Source organism: Streptopelia decaocto (assembly GCF_964273445.1).
Source record: "Streptopelia decaocto genome assembly, chromosome: 4".
Lineage (NCBI taxonomy): Eukaryota > Metazoa > Chordata > Aves > Columbiformes > Columbidae > Streptopelia > Streptopelia decaocto.
In genome coordinates this window covers 53,121,324-53,148,908 of record NC_138658.1, presented here as the reverse complement: position 1 = coordinate 53,148,908, position 27,585 = coordinate 53,121,324, and the positions used below count along the sequence as shown (strand labels likewise).

Genomic DNA, 27,585 nt, shown 5'->3' with positions numbered 1-27,585 from the left:
GTAATGTGTTTCCTCTTAAATGTCCAGAGGTCTAATGATACTATTGTAAACCTGTTAAAATTAATGCTGCAGAGGAAGCAGCTTAGTTAATTGCTTGTGCAAAAATACGGTGGTAGGCTGAACTATCTGACTGAGGGACATCAAGGGCATTAACTATTAACTTTTTGAAAGCTGAATAGCCTGGTAATACTATGTGGAAATATGTCCCACAGCTTAGTAGGAGAATTACAGATTCATTTCTGGACAAGCAATATAACTAACACTCCAGAAAATTAATACTAAAGTACAGAGGCAGTCCTCAGCTATTTTAAGTGGTGTCCTTCTGTCAAAGTCCTTGCTACTGCCACGTCTTTGTTTGCTTCTGCCTCCTCATCTTCATGCAGGAAGCACTGTTACTTAGGTGGCAAATGTCTGTTTCTGTTTGGGGCAATAGTCCTGCTGATTTATTGCGGCGTCATGTGTGAAAGGGGTTTTCTTTTCAGGCTTTTCAGTAAGGGGAGAGTATTGAACTTGCTAAATGCGTGCATGCATCCAAGTGTGTACTGAGTTCAACTCCACTTTTTTCAATCCATTCTGTATGCTTCTTCATCACATCAGCTTTTCTCTTTGAATTGTTCTGGTTCTTATGCACAATTTAGAACCAAGCTTACGTTTCCCCATAAGGCCAATGGTAAACATTAGGCTTTTTCCTCTCTTTCCCTTTCTTTTCCATTTTAGTGGTAACGTTGGTGTTATTTGCTCTCCTTTTACTGCAACAGCTAGAGAGATGTTACTCAGCTTGGAGTGTTGCAAAGCTGTACCCATGTGTTGGGAGGCACACTGGACTGAGTGCCAGATGTGAATCTCGCCCCTTGCACCTGTTGTGGGGCAACAAACTGGTAGCTTGGGCTGCTGGTATCCTTGCTTCTTGCCTTTTAGAACTGTTGGGTTGGTTGGGTGCTGTGTAGCTTGGCTGCACTGCCAACAAATCCCTTGGGTGTTTCCAGGCATTCCTGGATGTTTCTAATACCTTCTCTTAACAAGAGCTGCCTCATTGCTTTTGTTCTTTGAATACCGTTTCTGGTTTGGTTGGAAGGGGCTTGCTGTTTTTTCCAAAACCAATCCTAACTTTACCACTCCTGCCTAGCAACAGCATTAGGGATCTTAAAGCTAATGCCTGGCACTGGCTGAATGCATGACCTGCCAATAGGTCTTTGCATCCCCATCTCTGCATTCAAACTCCAATCACGCAGTTGTAGAGGTTCCTGTGAAGCTGCTTGGTGATCACCTTCAGAGAGGAGCTGCAGGCCTGATTGCCTGGTGATGGGCACGAGGAGACAGAGCCCAGTAGCCACAACTGTAAAAGCTCATCAGTGGGATGCGTACTTAACCATGCAGGCAGCAGTGAGTCTTTGACTGACTATGGGGGGGATCCAAGGTCATTTCGTCAACTAAGGAGGGCTGATCTGTGAAGCAACTCTGTTTCCTTGGCCAGCAGTGCGTGGATCAGGAATGCTGGTCGGTGATTTTTGTTTTTCAGCTTCCTGTCCTTCCCACCTCCTATGCCCTCCTGCTCTGCAGCCCATGGCAGTGAGTAGGACTATGCTATAAACGCTCTCTCCCTCTTGGTCCTGGTTTTCTGCCCAGAGCTGACAGGCCTGCTAGATAAGAAGTATGACGTTTATGTATTAATTTCTGAAGTTACAGGGATCAGCCACAAAGTATTAACACCACTATACACTATGTCCACTGTTATTTAAAAGGGAGGATGGTGAATAGGTTCAGTTATTTGAGGTTTGAAGTAATCCAGGGCAATTTTCAGTGTAATTAATACATGTAAGGAATTTGACCCTTGTTGGGATAACAAGAAGTTCTGGATAACTGAGGTGATAATGTAAACAAGTTGTGAAAATTGTGCCAGAAAACTGTCTGCATGGGTCGGTAGCACAAGCTAATAAAATTGCTCAACTTCTGATCTAGAAAAATAATGTATACAGTTTTACTTGACATATGCAGAAGTAGAAAAAACCCTTTCCTTTTGTACAATTCTCGGATGTTTTCTTTCATTAAGTTCCTCCTGTTACTCCTAAAGAGGTCAGGCAGTAGTTGCTTCTTAAGCCATAACAACTGTTTGAAAAGCATAACTTGAAATATCCTGAGAGTGCCACGTACATCAGACAGGCTGTTTTGCTGTGCTGTTTATTTTCAAAGAAAATACAAGCAAATTTCAAAAAAACCCTACTACTACAGGCTTTATACTATGTATTGGAAACAAGGTATAGTCTGACATTTCACAAACCAAATTATGAACAAATGGAGGAATTGCATCAATTATTGGCAAAACTAGTTGCAAACTGGTAAACGGAATGGTCCCCAGAAAGCACTGTCAGAGCTTTTATAAAAGCCTATAAAGAGACAAAGAGAGGTAAGTAAATAAATAAATAAATAAATGTGCACCAAAAGACCACATCAAATTTGTTCCTAAAGTCAATGTCTAGTAACTGCCTTACGTAAAAAAGAAACAATGGCATGAAGATTGTCATAGGAGACTGGCTTTTTTTGTTCTGGGTTTTTTGAGAAGCAGAGCCCGGCTGCCTTAGTCTTCTTTCTTAGTGTGCATGCCTGTATTTTATTTTTACAGTGCTGAATAGTGGCTGGGTGGAACCCAAAATGTCAGTGGACCAGAATTTTAGACAAGGAAGAATCAAGATAATTACATCCTCTTGGATAAGTGTTGCAGTCAAACAAAAATTTGAGTAACCAAGGTATTAGCAGAATGATATTAAAATGGGTGATACTTTATCTTCAGCAATATCGCACTAGTTGTTGCTTGTTCTTTTACTCCTGTCTAAAACAACAAAAAGAACAAAAGTCAATCCAATATTATGATTAAAGGGAGTTTAGGAGCTATATCTTCAGATATGCCTGGTCTCTGCTTCTGAGCATCTTAGATCTTTGAATGATACAGTCAACAACGATCAAAATCTGTTCTCCTGCAAAATAAGTATTGAGCTTACTGGTGTGAAGTGTCTGCCTCCACGAGTTTGTAATGAAGAAAGGACACATAGATGTGGTTAGAAAGGAAGCAGAGAAATAGGTCATTTGTCAGCACAGTGTTATCAGCAAACCCGGGATCTAACTGCTGATGGCTCTTCCTAGGCAGAACTGAAATGCAGAATCTTGGGGAGGATAATGGAGTAGTTCTAGTGAAATTTAGAAGAGGCTACTCATAAGCATGAGGACTGTGCATGAGAAAATACAAAATCCAAAAATCTGCCTAGAGTCAGCACCCACTGTATTAGACTAAGTTGGCTAGTTCCCAGAGGTGTTTGAGACCTTAAATGCTCTTTAGTCCTTACCCTTTGGTTGATCAGAGATTAATCACTTGCTTTTTTAAATACTATTACCCAATCTCTTGAGCCACCCAATCCTGATTAAAATTTACTTTCTAAAATATGATCTTAGGGAACTGAAACTCCTTGGATTCCAGACTTTTACGTATTTTTTGAGGAACTCTGAGTTCTTAGTGTTCTCATAGTTCTTGCACCAAAAATTCTTGCAGATACTCTATCTACCCAAGAGCAATTCACCTTCCTTATTCCATTTTTTTTGGCTGAAATTTGATGAGTGATATTAGAAATCCAGCACTTAAGCCTGCATACAAACTATTATGTAAACAAACTGCAGACCAAGAACTTCAAAGACTGCGGTCAGTATTCTCCATCACGGATTCCAGTATGATTTATTCTCTTTGTTTAACATTGTACAAATATTCTTGTCCTTTATAACTTTACAATACAATTTGGAGGAATAAAAGTGCCAGACTGAGGTTAGGAAGCGGATGGGAAGTAAATAAGAGGAAAAACAGTCAAGTGCTCTATTCAGGATAATGGAAGGTGGAGTTTGGAATATGCCAGAGAATGGAAAACTCTGGATAACCTTCATGTTGTGGGTGTGGGCAATTTACTGCACAGCCAGCTGGGGTTTGGCAGCAACCCCTGTCACTCTGGCTCAGCACAGCCACAGGACGGCTCTTGCAGGAGAGCAGCTCGACTCCAGTGCCTTTCCCTGTCAGGGACAAGTGACCCAATGGCATGAGACCAGCTTAGCAGTACAGCATGGCACATTTAGGGATGTTCAGGTAGCCAAAAAGCCCCAGAAACTGGGCGCTGCTCATGTGCTAGCTGACTTCTGGGGCTGCCATCTCCATGCACAGGTAAAAGGGCAGGTGTGCTCAGGGTCCGGTACCTCCCGGGTGGCTGGGCTCCCTGCGCTGCAGTTTAGCAAGTGTTCCCACATCACCTAAGGTGGTTGCATAGCTCTGTAGCCCCTGTATTTGGGGCTGCATCTGTTGACCTTGTAAACCCCAGGTAGCTCTTAGTAAGGTCTCCAGATTTAAGGGCTGATTAGCTTCTGCACAGTGCTGAGCTTCAGGTGAGTCCATGCATTCAAGCAAGGCAGTGCTGTGTCTGATGAATATTCCTCAGTTCCTAGGAAGGGTGGCGTAGAGGTGCTTGCCAAAGCCAATACGTCTCGCTGGCTTTGAGCTGATTTTGGGTAGCCATGTGTAACATTTGCATTCTCCAGAAATCTGCGCCTGCGGGAGTGGTTTGGAGACATGTGAGCTGGCTGGGAACTGGGGCTCTGCAGTGCTTTAAATCAGCTGAATTGCTGGCGGCTTCTTGTTGGCTCTGGAAGCCAGTACAGCTGCTTTCATGGCCCATGAAGCCTGGCCTAATAATCTTGCTGGACTGTACTGGTTCTGCCATCTAGATGTACCTTTCTCTGATCAACCAACTGAACTCTGAGTCCTGTCCCTCTCTTGAGGAAAGGGAAATATCATATTTGCTTTAAATTTATCCCTTTCCTTTATACACTCTTACCAGCTAAGTTTTACCTTGATCCATAAAATATGGCTTTGAGCTGCAAAGGTTTTCAGAAGTAGCAGATGAGGACTTGGAAGCATGTTATTTGAGGGTGCATGAACATCTCTGCTAACCTTACTTGTGACTGTACTGAGCAGGAGCCGCTAGTTATACCTAGGTAAGCTGAATTATAAGCACGATTGGCTGTTTTCCTCTACAAACAAAAGATGATCTCAAGGCTGGTTAGGACAGAGGGTAGGATGTAAACTGAAGTTTTAGGAATAAATCATCAGTGATAGCTGATTTGTTTCCCCTTTCTCTGCCAATAGATGTAACAAGGTATTTCTGCCATCCCCACTCCTTAGTTCCTGTTCCTAAAGATTTGGTGTGATGCATGTTTTCCTCTTCCTACCTACCTACCTGTTCCTCTTCCTACAAATGCTTTGTGCATTCCTAGGGAAGAGAGGATGTTGCACAAGTAAGCCTCAAATACAGCTCTAGTGTGTCAACAGAAAACTGACACAACAGGACTATCTGTCTGGTTGCAGGAGAGATCCTTTTCTGTTCTCTGTTCTGCTGCCCAGAGGAGCCAGAACCAAGACATTGTGAAACAGCTGGGAGAAAGACTTGCAATAGGAATACACTGTCTTAAAGAAGAGTTCCTTTTTTTTTTTTCCTCTTGCTTTAATTATTGATTTAATACCCATTAATTTAAGGAAATTCTGCTTCTTAAATACAGTATACTATTGTACTTAAATACAGTATACTATTGTACTAGTTTTTATTCCTCCTAAAATCTTAGTCTTCACAACTGCAAATGACTCTGGCAGCTAGATATGATCCATGAATCCTCCTTTCCAAATGGCCCTTCAAAAGCATACTTGCACGACCTCGGTAGACATAATGAACAGCAGTAATTTAAGCTGGCTATTCTGCATAGTCCATCTAGGTTTGCAGCTACCATAGCTTTATAAACAATTGTGCCAGTTCCTGAAATGTATCTAGGGAATGCTTTACTGATGGTTGAAAAGGGATGGAAAAGAAATTGCTGCCAGACTATTGGGTAACTCATCTTGCTTTGAATATTTACCGTTATAAAAACCCCCAAACTGGAGATACTCAAGATGGCTGACAGTTATGGCCATGCTACCTAGACACAAAATGTATGTTTTCAAATCTAAGCAACAAACAGCAGATGTATGGATTGAGCATTGTGGTATTTAGTAATTTAGGCAGTTACAATATACATGGTTAAAGTTAAGAATGGTCACTGATTTACTTTGCATCTTTTTGCACAGATATTATGGTTGTCAGTAAAAAATTGCATTTGCAGCAAACTCAAAATGATTTGTTTTTTTCCCCTTACATTTTCTCACTCAACTTATTCTAGACATCTAAATGTGAAAGCTTTCTCTTTATTTTTTTACCGAAAGTAAAAACAATAATGTAGGGTTTTGAAGTGGAATGTACTGGAACGTCATTCAGTACAAAAAGCCAATTAAAAAAATAGTGATTTTTGGACTTGAACAGCTTCTTTTAGATGTATTTGCAAGGAAACCCCAACCTGTACATTAAAGAAGTCCAGTATGTTTTATGTAATGTTGACACGAAAATGCAAAGCTATGAGTGGGGGGAAAATGTATGTCAGGTATCATGTAACAGCAGCAAAGAGATTTCTGATGTTTATCAAACATTGAACACCACAGATTATTAAAACATATTCCTTGGCAATAAAGAGTAGATGTTTAATTTGAAAGGAGAAGTGGAATTTGTTGCTTTTTTTGCAGAGGTCACAAACTGAGCAGGAATGAGTCCTCTTTGGCGGTTTCACTATTTTGCTGTTTGCCTTGGGGAATAGAGATTTGGTCTGATTTTAACAGCTACTGCCAGGCCCCTGGCCCCCACAGGCAGCTTTCTTGCATCCTTTGAGGCCCACCTACAGCAGTTGTACTTGGACGTCAGGATGCAGAGGCCCCTCCAACAGCTCTGACTGCAGCGTATCCTGATCCTTACATAGCGGATTGCTGTCTTTGCCGAGAGAAGTCCAAATATTGGCCAACTGTTACTATTTTTTAGCTTTAAATGGAAGATAGCTTGGCTTAATAAACCAAGTAACAGAGAACATACCACTTAAAAGAAAGGGGCAAGAAAGTAAAGCCATGTTAGCAGTGTGTAGTTGCTGCAATTGGAAAACGCGTTATGAGGCTGCCAGGCAGTGATCATACTTTTAACTTTCAGAGGTTTTATGCTAGATTTATTTTAATTTTAGATAGCAATGTCTTTTGTACCTTCACAGTTTAAAACCTTAAAAATAAACTCTACAAAATTTAATCTGTTCTCTGGCCCTGGATGCTCAAAATCTTGTGCTCAGCTAGTTCAATACAGCTGGATGCAGCAAAACTTCAAATGAGATTCAACATGCACATATTTTCATTAAAATCTTGTATTTTCTTTAATGAAATCTGCTTCTGTGCCCGAGTAGGAAGACATCTAATAAATGACCAGGGAAAGGTATGAATTAAAGCTATAACTCAAATACAGCTTTGCATCTTGATTATTTAGGTTCTTGTGTATCAGAAAAGCACCATGTGTAAAGCTCACTATTGCTCATTTCCAGTTACTTTTTTTTGTTCTTGCCATCTGCTTTGAATGTAGTGAGAGAGGAAAACTAAAAACAGACTGTAGAGACCACAGTTTGAGAAGTATTTTTTCAGGTAGTCATCTCTGAATGTGCATGCAGGTGCACTGATTATGCTTTAAGTTGCCTATCCTGGTTTTTAATAGATTATGCTGGTCAGGTAATTAATGACCATCAGAAACACCTTTTCAGGTGGAAAAGTTCATGATGCACCGTTTTTTTTCCTGATTTTCTTCTCTGCTAGGCTCACTCCATCCCAAAGGTCCTGTGGCAATTTGCATTTGAGCTGGCTCCTTTGAATAGTCAACACTGCTCTTCCTGGGAATTAAGGTTATTTTCTCTGCAGTCAAGTCAAAATATAAAAAGCAGGCATTGGGTTACAGTGCCCTGAGATACGAGATGTGATCAAAGGGATCCCATGAAGCTTGGAATCTGTAGGCAGAGAAAGGAAGGCTGGGTATGTGAAAAGAGGTAGTATCTTTTAGTAGACCTACTAATATAATTAAGGAAAACATGGAATGGATTTTGGCACATAGGCACCTTTGCATGGGTAATTTTTACCATCATAGTACAATACCTTAGCGGGAAAACATAAACAGCTTCTTTTTAAAAGGATCTGTTATGCCATGGCTTAACACACAATTGCCTTGACAGCAGTCAGGAATGGCAAAGGTTTGTTCAGCAGTGTTTCATTGTAGTTGATGGCTGTATGTAACACATAAAGGGCTTGTTTGTGTTGGAGCTTCAGCTATTTGCAGTGTTCTTTTGGATTGCCCCAGGGCTATACTTTGTGGGTACATCACTCAGGAGGTAATTCGGCTTCATTCACATATGGATTTCCTTTTTTTCTTGTTTGCAATGTGATAAGCTTTAACTGTAGGTCTAGTGAAAAACAGTACTCTCACATATTTAATGCTCAGGTTAGTTTCTTTGGTGGTCCCATTGGCTTGGATACCCTGACTTACAGGCTACCTTTGTTTTCACAATATCTGCTGTTGTAGTTCTTCTGACTTATAACTCTAGATTATGTATTTTTTCTTGTTTACTTTAAGCAGTTTGTTTGGGATGGCTGCCTTTGAGATATTCTGACAGTCAGACTGTATCCTTTCCTTAAGGCTTTTTTCTTGTCCTGATAATTACATACAAATAAACCAAACTTAGAAAACAGCATGTTCTCCAGAGTTGTGAATTTCTTGCCCATTTTTATATTTTGCTGTAGAGCTTGGTTGTGAGGGCAGCAGCTGCAGGGATGTGCTAAGAATGGAGTGTCCAGTTTCCCCAGGAGGATGTCCTGAGGGAAGGGTTGTGGCACTAGCCATGGTTTCAGGGTTCCTTGCAATCTGTGTTTAGGTTAGTCATATTCCCAGCACTCATAATGTTAGTGTAAATAAAGGTCAAATTTGTCTTCGTGACCTTTTTTGCCCCTCCTTTAGACAGTCAGCACAACTATTGCCAGGATGGATAAGAAAGGGTAGACGTGACAGATGCTGAGCTCTGGTTGCACTGAGAACATTTGTGTGGTTTCTTTCCTTCTTGTCTTTTTGTAGCTCTTTCCCCAGCCTGCTCTGCAGTAAGTTTTGTACTGACCCACCTCATAGCACAACCAACAAGGCAGAGAGACGTAAATAACAGTCCTTTCCATCACAGCAGAATGAACCATGCTGGTCTCCCCAGTTCTTGTGTTTTTACCCATCTGACTCTGGATTTTCAAGGTGAATTCCCAGCAGCTTCTAGGAGCACTTGGCAGCACTTCACTGCATGTGAGCATGTTTTTAACCCTGCTCTTGGTGAGCTTTATTCATGAAAAACAGAATCATAGAATTATAGCATAGTTTGGGTTGGAAGGGACCTTTGAAGATCATCTAGTCCAAGCCCCCTGCAATGAGCAGGGACATCTTCAACCAGATCAGGGTGCTCAGCACCCTGTCCTGCCTGGCCTTGAATGTCTCCAGGGATGGGGCATCTACCACCTCTCTGTGAAAAGTGGATAACAGAAGTCATGAAACTGAGGAACAAGCCCTCACAAGCCAAGCTCTTTCATCTGGTACTAAAAAGCTGCAGAGAGGGGATGGAAAGGAAATGTTGTCCTCCTCCTTGGCCATATCATGGCTGTTACTGTAGAATATGGCTCTAGATAGGCAACCGCTCTCAAAGATTGGGTGACATCTGACATCTGTCTGGAAATGCTTTGGGCTTTTTTCCCTTCCTGCCTACGTTGTGTGTTTATTGCTGTAAACAAAGCCATCTTACTCTGGGTGTATCTTGGGTTTGGCAGATCTGAGGGAATGCACGTCATCTGATTGCTCTGTCCCCCAAAGATGAGGTTGTTGACTGAGCCCCCATTTGTTTAAATATTTTATATGTGCCTTCAGGGATGATGACCTGATGCAGCAAGGAGAAATATCAAGACCTACTTAAGTAGTGAAGTCATAGGGTCAGTGTTGTGCTCATGCTGTGTGCACCCCTCCTACCCCCCTGTGATTTGTTTTTGCCTGTCAAGTGGAAGGCTGCTCTTGCTCATGTTCTTTCCTATGGTCCCCTCCCATTATTTTTTTCTCTCTTTCCCTGTTATCCTTCTCCTTTGCTGTTCACAGTGTCTCTTCCCTCCTTTTACATCATACCATGCTGCAGGGATTTTAAGCTCATTTTAAAAGTTTGCAGAAATCATCCATTTTATACCAACCATGAAATTTTCCCTACCTGCCCAGGACCTGCAGTGCCATTTTATATTCTGAGCTCCTTGCATTTGCCTTTCATTACACACAATATGGCCACTCCTGTTTGGGGATTTTAGTTACAGTCATCATACAAATGATAGTAATACACCGCATCACATAAAAATCTTATAAATATGGTTGAAAATTGTTACAGAGTAAAAAATTCAAAGAGCAAATAATCTGATAGTAAATGACAAATTTAGGAAAATGTCAAAGATAATTTCTTGAGTAGTGCTGCTGTCGTTCTGATTTTCTCAAAGAATTTTATTTGCTTAACACATTCCAATTATTTTGGGCTCATTTTTTAGAGACCCCCATCAGTTCTCATGGTGTGGTTTTGAGGTCGTTGGGGTTTGTTTTTTTTTTTTTGCTTATTTTCAGTTTATTAATGTAGATTGAACGTGCTTGTGTTTTATGAGATGAATGATTGGAACTATTAGCAAAAGATTTTGCTGGATGCCAAAAATGCTACGAGCAGCTCTCAGGTTTTATACTACCAAAGTAGCCTAAAGTAATGGCATCAAAGTCGTCTGCTATCTTCTTGCTGTAGGCAATTCCAATTTTCTGACCTAGTAAGCCTGTTTGGAAGCAGCAGGATCTAAGCACCTTGGTAGGAATTTGGCACTTCCAGCTAGATCTTCAGGGTCTGGTACTGAACATCTTCTGGCAGTCTTAGATATTACCTGAAGATCACTTAGTACCATGTTTGGGGTTTCTGGTATGTTTTGTGTAGTTGCAGTATGCTGCCAAGAGACCTGTTTTAAGGTGTTTTTTTGCCTTTTTGTTAAGGGAGTGGGGCTGTTGTTTGAGGAGACGCATCTTTTCCTTCTTGATCACCCCAAAATAATCAGAAAAAAAAAAAAACAAAAACGGCTTTCTTTGTAAAGACAGCCTTCACCGTCTTCTCTGCTGAGCGTTTAAAGGTCCTGCTGGTGCCGCGGCAATCCGGGTCCGTCTCCTGCTATTGTGCAGCTCTTTCTCCGGAGGGGTTCAGCTTCACCTCCTGCCAGCCTGGGTGATCCCAGCCGCTTTCATCAAACCATGTCGGTATCAATTCCGGGACCTATTTTTTGGCTCCGGAGCTCACACGGTTCCGCACCCGGCCGCCGTTGCCCTCCTCTGCCCTTCTGCTGCTCGCTGCTGGGTGCCGGGCAGCGCTGCTCGGGGGCGAGAGCGGGTTCGGCAGCCGGGGCCGATCCCCGTGTGCCGGGCGGTGTCCGGGTTCCGGGGGTGCCGGGGGGTGGAGCTGGGGGCTGGCAGCCCCCGCCACGGCAGCTGCGCGGCTCCCGGCCGGCTGATGTTCCCGCCGCTCTGCGGGTTTGTTGCGCTTCGGGAGGCGAGCATCGGGTTAGACGGACCGACTGGTAAGTCCTGCGTTCCCTCCCTGGTCCCGGGCTCCCTCTCCTGCTGTTGTTCCCCATGTAGCCTTTAATTGTCATTAGGTGAGGCTGTTGTGTGCCTGAATCCTGCTGGGGTGTGTGCAGCCTGGTCTCCCCTCACTGCTATGGTGGGGCTTGCCCTCAGTTTTGGGGTGCTGTCAGCCAGCATCTTCTGGAGAATAAGCATCTGAAGTGTCTAATTGAATGTGTCCTGACAACAATCCAAGTCCTTCCAAATCTCTGCCACGGAAAACAATGTTTTGTGAAGTGTAGTTTTACTGTATATACAGTAAAGCGTAATGTATAAACAGTAAAATATCTATAGAAAAATATCTATAGTAAATAATATACCTATAGTAAAATATATACAGTAAATTATATTGGATAAAGAGTAAAACATATGTGTGTGTGTATACATACATATATATATATATGAAAAACTGCTAGACTTTCTCATAAAAGTTCTTCCCTGGTGAACTTGAACTGAATATTTCAAGGTTTCCTTTCCATCTGCTTCTGAATCAGTCAAGATCCGTTGCTTATATATAAATAAATTATCACCACTAATTATTCACATAGAATGGAAAAATGAGGGAATTAGGAAGAAATGTTGAGAGTAAACAAAAGGCTTTTAATAGTCTGTATTGGAAATCGCTCAGAAAACCAGTTTGAAAAAAATATATATATATTTAGAAATCTTGCAATTTATTCTGGAACAGGGAAAATTTCAGCATTCCAGAAATGAAAAAGGCCACCTGTTTGTCTGCAGCTGTCCTGCAAAACAGCACAGTGCTACTAGCAACTAATAATATCTCCAACTCGCAGAAGTGGCATGCAGTTGGCATTTTATTTGGCATTCTGTGCAGACGTTCAGCTTGCCTTGCCTTTGTTTTCCCTGAGCTTATCTGTATATCTCATCCAGGCCATGTAGTAGCACATCTGACAAATGATGGTTCCACAGTGATAAGCTTCAAGTCCTGTTTGTGGCATGGATACAGTGAGAATATTTTGTATACTATTGTGGCAGATGAAAGGAATGGAAGTGGGCCAAATTCAAGCTGTTTGCCATTGCATGTGATCAGCAGATCCTATGGAGGGAATTTGCCTGCTGTGAATATTTGATTCTCGCTAGCTTGAACTGTCTTGTGTGTTGGCAATGCTACTGTGCGAATTTGCAGTGGCTTTCCAGGGTGTCTGTCCTGAGCAACTGCCAGTTTCTGTGGGTTTTTTACAAGGTTCAGGATTTAGTGCTACAGTTCATGTGTAAGGAAAATGACTTAAGTCTATACAGTGAACATAACACACAGGTGATCAGTCTTTTTAAAAGAGAGAGAAAAAAAAAATTACAAGTGAGCAGCGTGTTATTTTTCGCCCCTTCTACCTTAATGGGGGTTTAACTCTTCTGCATCCCATTCTCTCTTCATTACCTCAAAGTGGTTGTGCTGGCGAAGTGATGTCTTAAAGGTGAGTCTGGCAGGTTACACACCAGAAAAGATGAAAAGCTGATGGTGTTGAAATGCAGTTGTGAGAGCAGGAGCAGCTTTACAGTCCCTTCTTTCCCGTGCATCCTTCTGACTCATTTCTCAGGCAGTCAGTGCCCTTGCACCCGTTTGTCTGTCCCTGCTTCTTCCTGGTCCTTCTTGCTGGTTTGTGGATGGCTTTGCCTGAGAGTTTGTAATGCTTTTTGTGTTTGTTGTTGGTGGTTTTGTTTGTTTGTTTGCTTGGTTCTGAAATTCAGTATATAAAAACATTTACATTACTAATTTTTGCATCTCTAATACTTACAAATAAATGACGTTGCTTATATAGTGCTGATCTAACAGTTCCTGTCAGAACTGCACTTAGGCAAGCACAAAAGGATTGGGGTTTAACCTATCAGGGTATCCTGTGCTTGTGTCCTCTGTCTGTCACCACACTGAAGTGTTCGACTTCTGTGAGCAGCCTGTTTAGCGTTCATGTCATTTTATAGAGAAAACATAGATAAAAATTTATAGATATCTATTGATTTCTAGAGCTAAAATTTTATAGACAAAAAATAGATAAAATTTGCAAAAGCAATTTAGACTGTAACCTGTAAGCTCACTCTTTCTCTGGGTGTATGAAGGAAAAAACCCAGAAGAAAATTTTTGACTTAATAGTGGTGTGGACTGAACCAAGAGGAGGCAGCGGGATCCAGTTGCAGGTCCTCTGGGGTTGTAGGAAGTGACATGTTGACCAAGTGACCCGTCCTCCATCTACTCCAGCTCTGCAACTGCAGCAAATGATGGCTGAGAGAAAGGCAATATCATCTCCATTTAATGTATTGAGGAAATTGTGTGTTAGTGCCTGGTATGGGCTTGCCAGAGGGACTGAATTCTGCCCATGTGTCTTTAGACACCACCGTAGAAGACACTACCCTGTGAGCCGAGGCACGGCAGCTGGCCGCCCTGCAATCCTGGCCGTTGCAGGGTGACCCATTTGCATGACCTATTTAACTCTGCCAAGTTGTAAGGAGCTGAACATGCATGTTGAGTGTTTTCACTCCCTTGTTTTGTATACATAGCTGCTTGTAAACTTTTTTCCCCATCTTTATTAGTTTCTTCAACAACAACAAAAAAGTGGCACTTTAGGTGACTACAAAAAATTATTAGTTACCGTGAACAGATATGGAACTATAATTTCTCTTAAACAATGTAAGCAAAATTTTCTGAGAAGTGAAGAAACTAAGACTTGGCCAATGCAAGGCATAGTAATCCTGAGTGAAAGCTTTCCTGGTAGCTGGGTGCTAATGATAAGACTCCTTTCTCCTTTTAGTGGCTTAGGAGTGTGGTTCTCCAGTGGCTTCATAGAATTAACAAACACAAATTTCAAATATACTGGAGCAAACCAGGAAAAGGTTAGTTTTGCAGTAGCATGAGATACATTTTGGCTTGGAGATAGGCAGCCTAGGCAGGTTTACCTGGATATGTGTCACATGAAAACAATTTGTTTGTTGTTTGGGTTTTGGGTTTTTTTTAATCCTTTTAAACAAATTGCCAAATTTAGGACCATTGGAAATTGTTGACGAAAGTAAAAACTTCTTTCAGTGCTCACTGATTGCATCTAGTTGGCATGTGTGGTTACTCATACCCATACAAGATACCAGCTTTCTGAGGAATTGTTTGGGTGATGGTGTTAGTGACTCTTGGCAAACATTTTTATGATGACCATCAAAATAAAAGCATGCCTGAAAACAGGCATAGAGTGATGACACTGTTTTTCTTGACAAGCGGGCATTTGTTCATCAACAGAAGAACTGAGTTTCCAAACTACATGGCTGCCAAATAGCTGATATTTTTGTTACTGCTTATCATAACTTGGATATGAACTTTTAACATAAAGATAGGTGCAATTAGTTATTCCCAGAGTTCCCCCTCCTTTGATTGTTTTCTAAACCTATTAGGTTACTCTGGCCTGTATATTTTTGTTAGGAAATATTGTTAGGAACTTTTTAAAAAAAAAATGTTTTTGCATTTTTATTAGATTTACACATTGTTCCACCCACTATTTAGAAGTGACCAGAACTGTCCTCCATCAAAGGCTAAACACAAGAGTTATTCACTTTGCAGTTGGAAAAATTATAATGCAAACAGTAAGCCAGATGGGGAATTTTACAAGCAACTTTTCATGTCATGAATGATGCTGTCTTTCTGGGTTATGAGCTCTCTGCTCTCTTGACTGCTGTTCCTTTCCCCCTGGCTCCCATCCAGAGTTGTTAAGTTTCAGACAGGGAAGAAAGGGAGATTTGGACTCCTCTAAATTTCCAAGTCTGTATTTTTTGTGACGTGGCTGGTGACAGCGAGCTTTGTGTGCAAGAGTATTGGCATGCAGAGAGCCACAGCGATTAGCATGCTGATTGCTGTGCCCCAGCAGAACAAACAGGGCTACTCTGCTGAGCTGTGGCTGTGCCACCCAAAAAAAAAGCCTGGGAGCAGATGTTGTGGGGACATCCCTGCTCGCGAATCCAGCTCTGTCACGCAGCCTGGGCAAGAGCCGAACACGGCCCAGGCTCCTCTGCCTCCCAGGTTCTATAAAAATTGAGGTCTCTGCCTCACATTCTGGTTCTCCTCTCTAACTCTTCACATGGCAGCTCACTTCCAGTTTGAGGTTTGATATGAGAGGCCTCAGAGAATAGCAAGCTGTATGATATACATATATCAAGCTGTAGGTTATACATACAGGAAGCAATCATTCCCCCTGTATTTGGCACTGTTGTGGCCACACTTTGAATACTGTGCTCAGTTTTGAGCACCTCGCTACAAGAAAGACAATGAGGTGCTGCAGAGAGTCCAAAGAATCTGGTGAGAGGGGCCTGGAGCACAAGTCAGTTGAGGGAACCAGGCCTGTTTAGCCTGGAGAAAAGGAGGCTGAGGGGAGACCTTATTGCTGTCTACAACTACCTGAAAGGAGGTTGTAGCATGGAGGATGTTGGTCTCTTCTCCCAAGTAACAAGCAACAAGACAAGAGGAAATGGCCTTGAGTTTTTCCAGGGGAAGTTTAGATTATGAGGCAAAATTTCTTCACTGAAAGGGTTTTCAGGTAGTGGAACAGGCTGCCCAGGGAAGTAGTAGAGTCACCAGCCATGGAGGTGTTTAAAAGACACATAGATGTGGTGCTTAGGGACGTGGTTTAGTGTTCAACTTGACAGTGCTAGGTTAATGGTTGGACTTGGTGATCTTAAAGGTCTTTTCCAACCTAAACAATTCTACCTTTACTTATCCACACATCTACTATTGCAGTTGCTGATCTAGCAACGTATCTATCTAAAATCTTGTTCTGTACTGACCTTCAAGATTCATCTGCCTAAAATAGATTCACTGGTTCTGTAAAAGGCGGGCAGTTTATGTGCATATGTGTAAGTATAAAACATATGTTAGAGGTATATGCACACATACAGATTTAATCCCCTTGGTGCAAACCAATGTGTTGTCAGTCATATTTGGTTTGCAAGTATCATATCAGTTTGTGCTTAGTCTCCCTTTGTTATTGATTTCTATTTTTTAGACTCTGAAAAGTGTAAATCCTCCATTAAAAGTGTTACAAATTTGATGTTGTTTCTTCTTAGAGACAGTAGTCACCTAAGTGCAGCTTCAAGTGTTTTCTTTGGGGTGAAGGCACCTACCTCTTTTCCCAGTGGCTTCTGACTGGTTAAGGTTGGAGAGGCAAGGGACTGGTTGTGTTAACTAGGAGTAACTGGGCTTGTTCGTATCACCATGCAAAATGTTTTCTGAAAAAAATGCCAACTTCCATGGTGGTGGCCTCTTTCACATCTACCCTTCCTGTTCCATTCAGAAGTCCAGCCTTTTCTGCCCCGTAACACGCAGAGGTTGTGTTGGCAGCCTACAGCAGTAGGTGGGGAAGTTAGCGGGGCTTTTTCAGTTAAAGAAGTTGCCAACGTCTGGGTTTGGAAGAAGAAAAGTCAACAAGCTTGTTGCAGTTACATATTTAAAATAAAAATAAATAAAAAGGGAAAAAGTTTTGTTTCATATTTCTCTGGTTTTCAAACAAAACATGTACTGACTTCTTAAATTGTGTGACTGGAAATATGTTTGTTTTTTCATTTAACTAATGATAGAACTATTTGAGCAGTTACTGAGTCAGGGAGAGGTTGGTTTGATCAGATTGTTTTTCTTAATAGGGAGAGTTTAAAGTATTTTCTCTTTTTGCCTTGTTTCAGGATAACATCATCTTATTCTTAAGAGGCTGCAAAGAGCTGGGACTTAAAGAATCTCAGCTTTTTGATCCTGGCGATCTGCAGGACACATCAAACAGAGTAACCATCAAGTAAGTACAACAGCAGTTTGCGATTAGCATGTTACAACCTCAGATGCATGTGGTGCAATAGTAAATATTTAAGGATGAGCAAAAACTCTATAGAACTGTCACTTGTGTAAAACAAATAGGAAGCTGAGGTTTGGGAAACCTTCAGCGCTGGGAAGAATACATTGTTCCCTTCAACAGGCTTTCTCTAGGGGCTGTTATTTTTCCCAGAGAGATCAACCACAGCTCTTTAAAAATACTGGTTTAGTTAAGTAATGAGATTCTGTGGGACTTAGGGGTTTTCCTGAGTCTGAATTGATGGCATTCTTTTTTGTCTGCCCAACTAATGAACTATGTAGGCTGGGGAAAAAAACCCACAACTCTGTTATTTCAGATTAAACTGTTCTGAAGATGTATTATAGGATATTTATAGGCCTCTCAGACTCCACAAGGTGCAGACATGAGCACAGTCTGTTTATTTTCTAGCAAGAACTAAGTTGGGACACGATATTTGGGCTCAGGACATCTGTGTGGACTGGCAGTGCCACAGTTTAGATAGTTTTTTCATCGAAGTCACACACCTACTACCACACAAATTACCACATGCATATTAAAAGATTCTCCTTTCTAATAACTAATTCATGTTTTAGGGGACGGTGAAGTGATTTTTTAAAAAAATCTCCTTTTAATCAACAGCTTTTTAGCCATTGTATGTGCACATCCCTCACTGCTAAGAGGTGCTTAGACTCTAATGCTTGTATTTTCAGCATTTCACCCCACAAAGTGATTTAAAATATAGATGTGAAACTGGCGCGGAAAGAATTACTAACTTGCAAAGGTCACACAGAGCAGGCTTGGATCAAAGTCCATATAGTCATAGACTGAGGTCTTAAATAGGAACTGTTGTCCCTTTCAGGCGAGGCTTTGTCATCGTGGACTAGAGCAACAGAAGCAGTGAAACTGTATTTTTCTCTCATTTATATTAATAGTGATCAAGCTCCCCCAAAAGCAAGAGCACCCAAACTTTCATAAAATTAACAAAATTTGTAATTGGTGCTATTTAGAAGTTTTTCTGTAATTTTTGGGTCTGTCGTGTGTAGTATTAAAAAGTTATTGCTCTACAGACAAGCAAATACTGCTGAGTTGATTGAATGACTTTGTTTCATTTGGCCAGAAAGATCACTAATGAAATCCTGTTCAGACATATCCAGTTTAGAAAAGTATATGGAAACAATTTACTGAATTTCAGCAGCATTCTATTTTATTTTCCCTTCTGGCAGTGGAAGCTGGGCAAATTTTCATGGTGTTAAAGCACTGTCTGGGAAAATTCAAAGGTTCTGAAAATCGAATTCGTGACTTTCCTTCTTTTAAGGAATAGTTTCCCGCTTTTTGCTCCTTTCCAGGTTTTTTGTTCTAATATGAGATTCTTCTCACCTGTATATACCAGTGATGGGGGCTATGTAATGCATTTCTTCTAAATCTCATAGCATTTCAATGAAAGAGGTTCTTCATGATGTCCTGTAAAATCGTGATGATTAATGGCTGGAGATAGTTGCAAAACAAGCCCTGATCTCCATATGAAACCCTAACTTTCATACAAAACCCACTGAAAAATGGGTCCTTCTGATAAGAAGCTTGATCTTTTGGGATTGAGGATGGTGGAGCACCTCAGAGGAGGCAGGTTGAGAGGCTGAGACTAGCATGGAGCTCCAGGGAGAGCTGTCCAGCACATGAGCAACTTCACCCAGGAGTGATGAACTCTGCAGAGCTGGCCTGGCCCTCTGCTGAATATGATGCTAGATAGACGTGAAGTGTCTCATTGGCATGGATATTTTTTCCCTGTCAACTCTTCAGAGAAAGCAGCTGTGGAAATGAGCCAAATGTTTTCCTACCACTGTCCAAGTTCATGCTGAGCAACTGAGTTGAGGTGTACAAGCCAAGTCCATGACTGTTGTAGAGAAATATGTTCAAGACAGTCTTCTGCTAGCTAGTTCCCAAACATGAAAGTTATTTTTTTTCCTCTTTGAAGACTTTTGGGTTATATTTTAAACATGGTAAAAATGGTATTTGTTCTATGGTAAAGGATGAATATGACATTATTGCATATAATTAAGATAATGACCTATAAACCAATTTTTTTCATATAGGTGTTAACTGAGGTTTGCATTTGATATATTTCTTTTGGATCACTGAGCTTATAAAAGTTATGAGCTAATGCTGTAAAGAATTTCTTCCTGACTTGTTAAACAAGACTCTTTTCCACTGCTATTTTATTAATTAAAAAAAATAGGACTGTATTGTTTTTCTTATTATGTAGGTATTGGTGGATAAAATTTTGGCTTTAGAAAGATGTTATCAAAATATTTTCATTTAGCATTGCCTATATTTAGACTTTTGTTGTTCTCACAGATTTAAGTACCTTTAGTTTTGGTTTTTGTCAGGTAACCTTTAATGCTGGAGTGGACTTACAGTTACAGTAGAAGGCAATTCTGTTATAAATAATCAGGAGAGAATCTTGTCTAAATCTGAAGTAGTCTTATTTATTTTTCAGCATCTAAATTTACTCCATGATTTTTTAATGATTTCTTTGCTTAATTTTGAAACGTTGTTTATGTTTGTGCAAACTTTGTGCTTTGTTATTTCTAACATAAATCTTCCACCCTTTGATGAACACTGGTGAAAAAATAAATTGAGAAGGAAGTCAATGTTCAGTATCAGTGCTCATGTATACATTAAAAAATACAGTTCAGTTGTAAGGATCTTTGCTGCTTCACCTGTCTACTTTGTTATTTGTGATGCTTGTTTCCACAGAAGCGCCTGCTCTGTTTCTTTAACATTTGGTGATTTCCTCAGTCTCCTATGCATACTGAGGTGCCTCCAGAGTCTGTACGGGTTGCATGATTTATCACAGAGCAGAATCTGACTATTGGCTTACTGCAAAAAGCATTTTAGCAGTGAGGACTTTGGTCTTCTTTTTTGAAGAAAACAGCAATACTGTTTAAAGGAAATATTTTTGGCACCGTCCTACTTTACTGTGGGACCATTACAAACACATTTGCTTTTTGTACTTCCAGAATTCTAATTTAATGATTGAAGTAATGGTGACAAAATACTCCCACGTTATGAATAAATTAATGTGTGAACTACATCTTCTTAGCTTTCATGTGTTTCCAGCCATCAGAAGCATTCTGCAGGCTTGTTAGGGAAAACATTTTCTGCTGCACACACCCTCTTGGAAAGTGCCTGCTTTCTGATGTTTTTTTTTTCTCTTTTTTTTTCTTTTTTTATCTTTGTGTGTGTGTGTGCAACCAGGAACATTGACTATAGCAGGAAGCTGAAAAATGTAAGTACATGATTTGGAGGTTTGTTTTTTTTTTGTCTGGTTAATTCTGTATTTGGCCTAAGCAAGAATTATGACAGTAAAAACTGAGTACAGATGAGTATTCCTGAAAAGTTCTTCTGAACATGAACCTTACCAGGTTCTACTGCAAACTTTGATGGAGCTGCTGTGGCAAAGCAGCATTATGAGAGAAATAAAAAGGAGAACGTTTATCCCTACTTCAATAAGGGATAGATAATGTAATCTCTGTGCTGTCCCTTGTGGTTTTCACCAGGAATGGTCTGACTCACCTGCGGTGCAACACTTTTGTAGCTTTTTGTGAATATGTAGGCATAAAGTAAAATTGCACAGAGTATTTTAAATGAAGCAAAATGATCATTAGATCTGGATGCAAGTCTTTACTGTCAGATTTGCTAGCTTTCTGCTTGTTAGGCTAATTCCATTTAACTTTAATTTCTTGTTGTGATTTAAACTAATAGCAATGATAATGGATCCTGTTAAGTAGAAAAGAAAATGGCAAAACTTTGCTGGTTTCAGAGTTGGTTATTACCCTAAAGCCTAGCAAGCCATTTGTCCTTAGTCAGCTGTAAATTGTTATAAATTCATGTTATATTTGGTTCACATCCCTGTAGACTGCTAGAAAATGCCAAGACTTTTTCCTAGTAACTTTGGAAGCCAGCAACTTCAGGTAAAAAAGTAAATTAAAACAAAACAAACAAAAACCAAAACAAACTCAAATCAACCAAACAAAAACCTACCTAAAAAACCCCCCAAATTATTTCATCCTGTCTTTTCCATCATCATTAGAGTAAAATGTTCTGCATCCAGCACACAAAGTTGTACAGGAGGGAGTTCAGCTTTGGCATTTTACCGCCCTTATGGGCACTGGCTAAATACTTTCGTACACATGTATTCTTTTAAAGGTAAAGTGTCAAAAGTATCCTCCATAATGTACTTGTAGGCCATATATGCTTTCCAGCTGCATGATCATGCAACCTTGACTGGCAACCAGTTGGAATTGCTTGCAAATGTGACATTATTTGGGGAAAAAAAAAAAAAAAAAAAAAAAAAAAAAAAAAAACCAACACCAAAAACTGAATAAAAAAAGGAAGAAGAGAGAAAGTGATCAAATGCTAGCAGAAATAAATAAAAATACCACAACCTTCATCAGAGAACTGAATGGCAAAATGAATTGGACAGTTTCCTGTTTGCCATGAATACTATATCTGCAAGTCTTTTCACTTAACTTGAGAACATAGAGTGTAAGAATTTTTAACATAAATTTGTTGAGTAGTGTTGGCTGGAGGAAAACTGCTCAGATAAAGGTTGTTTCAAGATTAAAAAAAAGAATAGTATTGGCGAAACCACCTCCTTTCCCTCAGCACAGTAGTATCAATTCGGATGTAGTTTTAAAAACAAGGGGAAAATTTCTGAACTTTATTAAAAATGTTTTTCAGTTATTTCATGGCATGTATATTATTTATAAACTAAAGGGAAATATAAACTCTATTTTTATATAAAACATAATATATTTTACGTCTTGCACCACAGTTGTTTTTAAACAGGGATTCTGTATGACACATGCTGTATCCTTTTCTGGCAGGGCCTCAGCCGGAGTGCTGTGTGTGATTTTGGACATCACACTTAAGGGAAAATGGGGATGTTAGAGAAATTTGATGAGGAAAGGCTAATCAGAAGTGTAGCTGTGAGTGAGGAGGAAGCACTGAAGGGATATGGGTGCACGCTTTAGGAAAGAACAGTCTGACAGAGATGTCAGTCCCCACTGTCCCTTTGAGATTTCTCCTAGTCCTATTTTCTTTAGTTGACTATATAGTGTGAATTATATGGCTCTGTCCCATTGAAATATAAAATACTATATTTCAGTTTAAACTTTTTTTGAGTTAATGGCAACTGTTAATTATTATTATTTGCACATCTTTTCCACATCAGGGTATTTCCAGTTTGTTCTGCAGTTAAATACTTTGCAATGTCATGGAACATGCAGAAATAATGAACATTAAATGAGAAAAAGCCCTAAATTCTGACATGATGGTTTGGCATTTTTAACCGGTGCAAAACACTGAACTGAATTGCCTTTGGTGATCAGTTTCCAGTCCAAATTACTGTTGAACAGGTACCATTAAAGACATTGCTTTAAGTGGAGACATATGTGAGTGCAGAGAAGGACTGTTTGCTTTCCCTGCACGTTATAAATATCAGCATTTTTTGAGGTGTTTGGTGTGACCATCCTGAGTATCTTAATTTCTCCTTTCCTAAAACAAGTGCAGCACCAGCAGTGTAGTCTTTGCTACCTGAAGGAGTGAGAGGGTATACAAATATTGGCAAGAACAATTTTTGGCTTTTTTCCATGCTAGTTTTGAAGTGACTTTTGAGTTATGGAGAGACATCAAGTCAGAACTTGGATGAAACCACTAACTCTTTCCGCTTCAGTCTGTTAGCAACAACCAGATGCTCATGGCTTTTGATTAATCTTGGGCTAAGCATTTCTTAAGCTAGCAGAAGCCTGGAAGTAAATGTTCCCTTGTCGTCTGGTTAATTACATTAATATGGTTAAAAATGGAACTACTTTTTCTTTCCTTGAAATAGGCAGGCATACATTTCACGTTTTATTTATTCCATTAGCCTCAACAGTTTTATTTAATGACCACTAGTATTACTAATCTTTAGGGATTTTTTTTCTGTTGGATATACAAACATATATATATGTGTCTCCTAGACAGTTTCAAATATCTTGCTCATTTTTTCTATTCAGATTTATTTTTGCTGTTTATTTTCCAGGCAGACATGACAGTTATATTTTTTTATAAAAATAGCAGGAAGGTAATGTGTTAAGTTACATATTCTGTAGGACTGTTCAAGTTTTCATAGTTGCCCAATGTATTTATGTTTAACCACTGTCAGACACTTCCCTTTCAATTCTGATTTATAACCAAATCTTGTGTTGCTGTGCAGGTTAGAATAAATGAGATATGATGAGGGGAAGTAAATTAAGTGACTGTGTATATGGCTTCAATTGATTCTTATTAACTTCTACAGGTATTAGTCACCATTTATTGGCTAGGGAAAGCAGCAAACAACTGCACATCGTATAGTGGATCAACCCTGAACCTGAAAGAGTTTGAAGGTTTGCTGGCACAAATGAGAAAGGTATCTTTTTGTTATGTTTTGGGAATGGAAATTTAATTTGAATTATTGTTTCTATAAATAACCTGTTTGTTGCTAAATAGGAGAGAAGTGGGGGGCTGGAATACAAATTATTTAGTAAACCTTTACCTTTTTCAATAATATTTCTGCCTCCACCAAGCCATGAATGCAACTTTCTTTGGCAGCCAGCTTTGTGGTGATATCAATGATGCAACAAGTCATGTCAAACAGGACTTTAGAATTGTCACCTGGCTCTGTCATCTTCATTTCCATGGGTTTGGGTTTGAATTATTTTCATTTATTACACAGGGTTTCAGCTGAGAGAGCTGAGACTCAGAACTGAGGTGGCAGGACACACAGGAGCAGAGATTTTTCTTCTTCAAAACATTCAGTCTCCTGGGCAGCTCTTTTGTTTTTAAGTTGCAACATAAAGCATCAAACCAAAGTATCTAAACAAAGCTGGAGGGTAGAAGGGGGAGATTATGTTTCACCAAGGGCATAGTTATGATGAATCCTTGTTTTGCCAAGCTCCAAATTCTGGCTGAAATCATATTTGGTGGTTTGTGATGAGCTGTGTTCTGTTGGAAAGGAAAAGTCGTGATTGCTGTAGGGTGGTTTGGGGACTTTTGGTTGAATGCTCCAGCATGCTCTGAACCTTGACAAGAGACACTTAACCTCAGTAATGATTAGCGCTGATATCCAAGTATGCACTTACTGGGGACGGGAGGGGCAAAGAGCAGGCATGTAAGAAAGTGGCAGCAGCTGGTGCTAGCATTGCATGTGTTGGACATACTGCTCATGAAAGGCTATGCAGGTATGTTCTCCAGCCCACAGAGAGCTTTGTGCTTTCTACTCCCTCCCCATCTCATGTAGCAGCCAAGTCACCACAGGCAGCAGGGTTTGGGGACACTGGAAGGCTCTTTGATCTTTACTCTCCTTGAGCTCTGTGCTAATGCATTTGCCCCAGCTGCAGCTCTTCATTCTGGGACCTCAGAGGGCCAGCACCAGATTGCTGCTGGAGAGGAGGAAGTACTTGGCTGACTGGTAACAGTTCCTACACTCTAGTTGACTAGAGTGCCCTATTTACACTGTTAAAATCCCTGTTTGTGCACCCAGTTCCTGTGAACAAACTGATGGAAATTGAAAGGAAAAAGAGAATGTCCTGCTTCTCTGTAGAGGTTTTTCTTGGTCTTCATTTTAAATGACCTGTGCTAATCGCTTGGGACTTTGCCAACAGGGAGCTAACGCAGAATAATAGCCAAAGTGCAGGTTGCTATAATGTTAGTGCCATATGGTATCATGGTTTATTTTTTAATATCTCACAGTGTGAGGCTTCTCTCTTTCCAGGTCATGTTTACCCATCAAACTAGTCAACAGAGAATTTTGGAGGTCCTACCTTGAGCCCTTTGGTGGGATGAGGTAGGCTGGGGCTGTAAGGCAGCATCCTCCAGGGAGCTGCTGGTCTCCTGGCTGGGCAGCTGCAGGTCGAGGACAACAGCAAGAGTTGATTTGTTGCAGATGTTGGAGTTGGGAGCAGAGTAGAGATCTCATAAAAGCTGAAAGCTAAATACTCCTTTAGTGTAAAAACAGAGCACTTCCCAGTCTTGAAAAGTCTTGTTTAGGTGGTACTGTTACATGGGCCACTAGCGAATTATTTTAAGGTCACCTCCCTGCTCCTGTACCCCTGCAGTATTTCCCATTGGCAATTGTGGGCTTGTCTGCTACTGAATTTGAAGAGGATTTCGTTGTAAAATGGAACATGTTAATCATGCTGTGAAGCACTCTGATGTTCTCTATAGCTGTACTGGAGTGATGAAAAGACACTTTATCACATTCTATAGTGGCATTTTTTTCCAAAGAATTTAATAATTCAATCTACCATAAATTCAGTGTGGTTTAGTTTTTCTGTTATAAATCCTCTCTGCCCTTCTTTTTTAATAAGCAAATCAAAAGACAGCTTGGATGTAAGTTGTCTCAGACTCATCTTTTTCTACTTCTCATACTGAAAGGGCTATTCATTTCTAGTTTTATTCCTGCTACTCTGTTTTTAATTTCATTAACTATTTGGATATGCATTCTTCATTACTTTTAAACTGAAAATTCCCAATGACAAAAGATCCATAGTTTTTTAATTATATTTAAGAGGTGGAGCTTCCTGGAGAAATGCATCTTATATTTGGCAATCACACTTTTACCACCCCTTGGTGACATACTGTTTTTCATTAGATAATATGAAAGACTAATGTGCTGTTGTGTATCCTGTAATGGTGTTATCAGTCCTGCAGATAACCACTTTCTTTTTCCCATTGATAACATTTGGGAGATGATGTTTGCTCAGAGCAGAACACGTCCCAGCCTATGTGACAGCGTTGGGCTGGGAGAACAGCTTTGCCAAGGGGAAGGCTGCAAAGAACATGTTTACAAAGTCCAGCATCCCATCCCAGTGCCTGCCTCCTAATTCCTGGTGAGCGGCATGCAAAATTAACATCAACAGGCCTTTGAAAGTAGGGGCTGCAGAACTCATTAGTTCACAATTGGACTGTTTTTGAAGTCTGGGAGATAGCGAGAGCAGGATGGGGCTTTTTGCCTGAGTTTGAGTCCTGTAGCTGCTGAGCTGTTCTGTGTCATTCAAATACAGTAATTTAGGAAAATGGAAGTGTGCCTAAGGATTGAGAATAGCTGATTGGTATGAAGAGTTGAGAGGATTTAGGGAATTTGGATTTTTAAAAAGATTTTTGGATCGTGTCACAAACAGGACTTTGATAGGATTTTTAGATTTGTTCTTGGCTGTGTGTAATTCATGCAGATTCCAGGGAGACAGATCTTTGTTGTCTAGCATTTCTGTCAGCATTGTAGTTTGCTAAGCAGGACTGGGGAAGGAAATTACATAGGATCCAATTGCTACTTTGTTGGATGAATTTTATTTGTTTTTAGAAGATACTTTCACTTCAGTCTGCAGTGGGGTTACTTACTGACATTACCACAGTTCAACTTGGCCTTAGGGGACCTTTGCCGCTGCCCTTAATGTGGTATTTTGGCAGCATAACAGTGAGTGGCACTAATTAAGCCTTCTTCCTGAAAAGTCTGCAGGACGTTGGATCTGATCTCTCTCTCGCTTTGAGTCTCTCTCTTCTCCAGCACAGCAGCTTTGGTGTATTACTGCAGGACTCTCCTCCCTCCATTGCTTCTATGGCAAACCCATTTTATTGTGGAGGTGTTCACCATAGCATAGTGTGATGGTCTTGATTGATCTTCTCATTGGCGATAGTAGTAGTGAGTAAAACCTTAGCAGTCAAGGACAGAGGGAGCTGTGCTCAACATAGCCATTGTGCTCCAGCTAGTGGTAAGCAGGGGGTGCTTCTTAATTAGGAATCAATATTCAAATGCTTCTGGCAAAAAAAAAAAAAAAAAAAAGGAGAAAAGAGAGAAAATCACATTCCAACGTCTTTGGGTCACAAAATGTCAGTCTGATAATGGCACCCACATCTCAGACTTTACTTACTGTCGGGAGAGAAAAAAACAGATTTATCTTTGCATAAAAGTAGTTATTTTTGGTTTAGCTCAGCCCGTGCGATTGTAATTAATGTTAAGACGCTCTCTAAAACAAGGGATTTATTATAATGCAAGGGTGAGGATGGCTTCTATTGACCTTTTCCTCTGCTGGAGTTTCAGTGTTTTAGTATGTGCTGCTTGCACTGGAAAGAATTTATAATCACAGGGCTGT

The 27,585-nt window shown here is 40.3% G+C and overlaps 1 protein-coding gene across 3 annotated transcripts in view; it reads left to right on the top strand.

Moving 5' to 3' along the window:
* The window catches only part of LIMCH1 (LIM and calponin homology domains 1), a 179,179-nt gene that overhangs the window by 87,796 nt on the left and 63,798 nt on the right, over nt 1–27,585 (top strand). For all 3 annotated transcript variants that reach the window (XM_082052114.1, XM_082052115.1, XM_082052116.1), the window contains exons 4-6: nt 17,274–17,380; nt 20,669–20,699; nt 23,754–23,864. In XM_082052114.1, the coding sequence (XP_081908240.1) occupies nt 17,274–17,380; nt 20,669–20,699; nt 23,754–23,864 (249 nt within the window). The remainder of the gene's footprint in view (nt 1–17,273; nt 17,381–20,668; nt 20,700–23,753; nt 23,865–27,585) is intronic.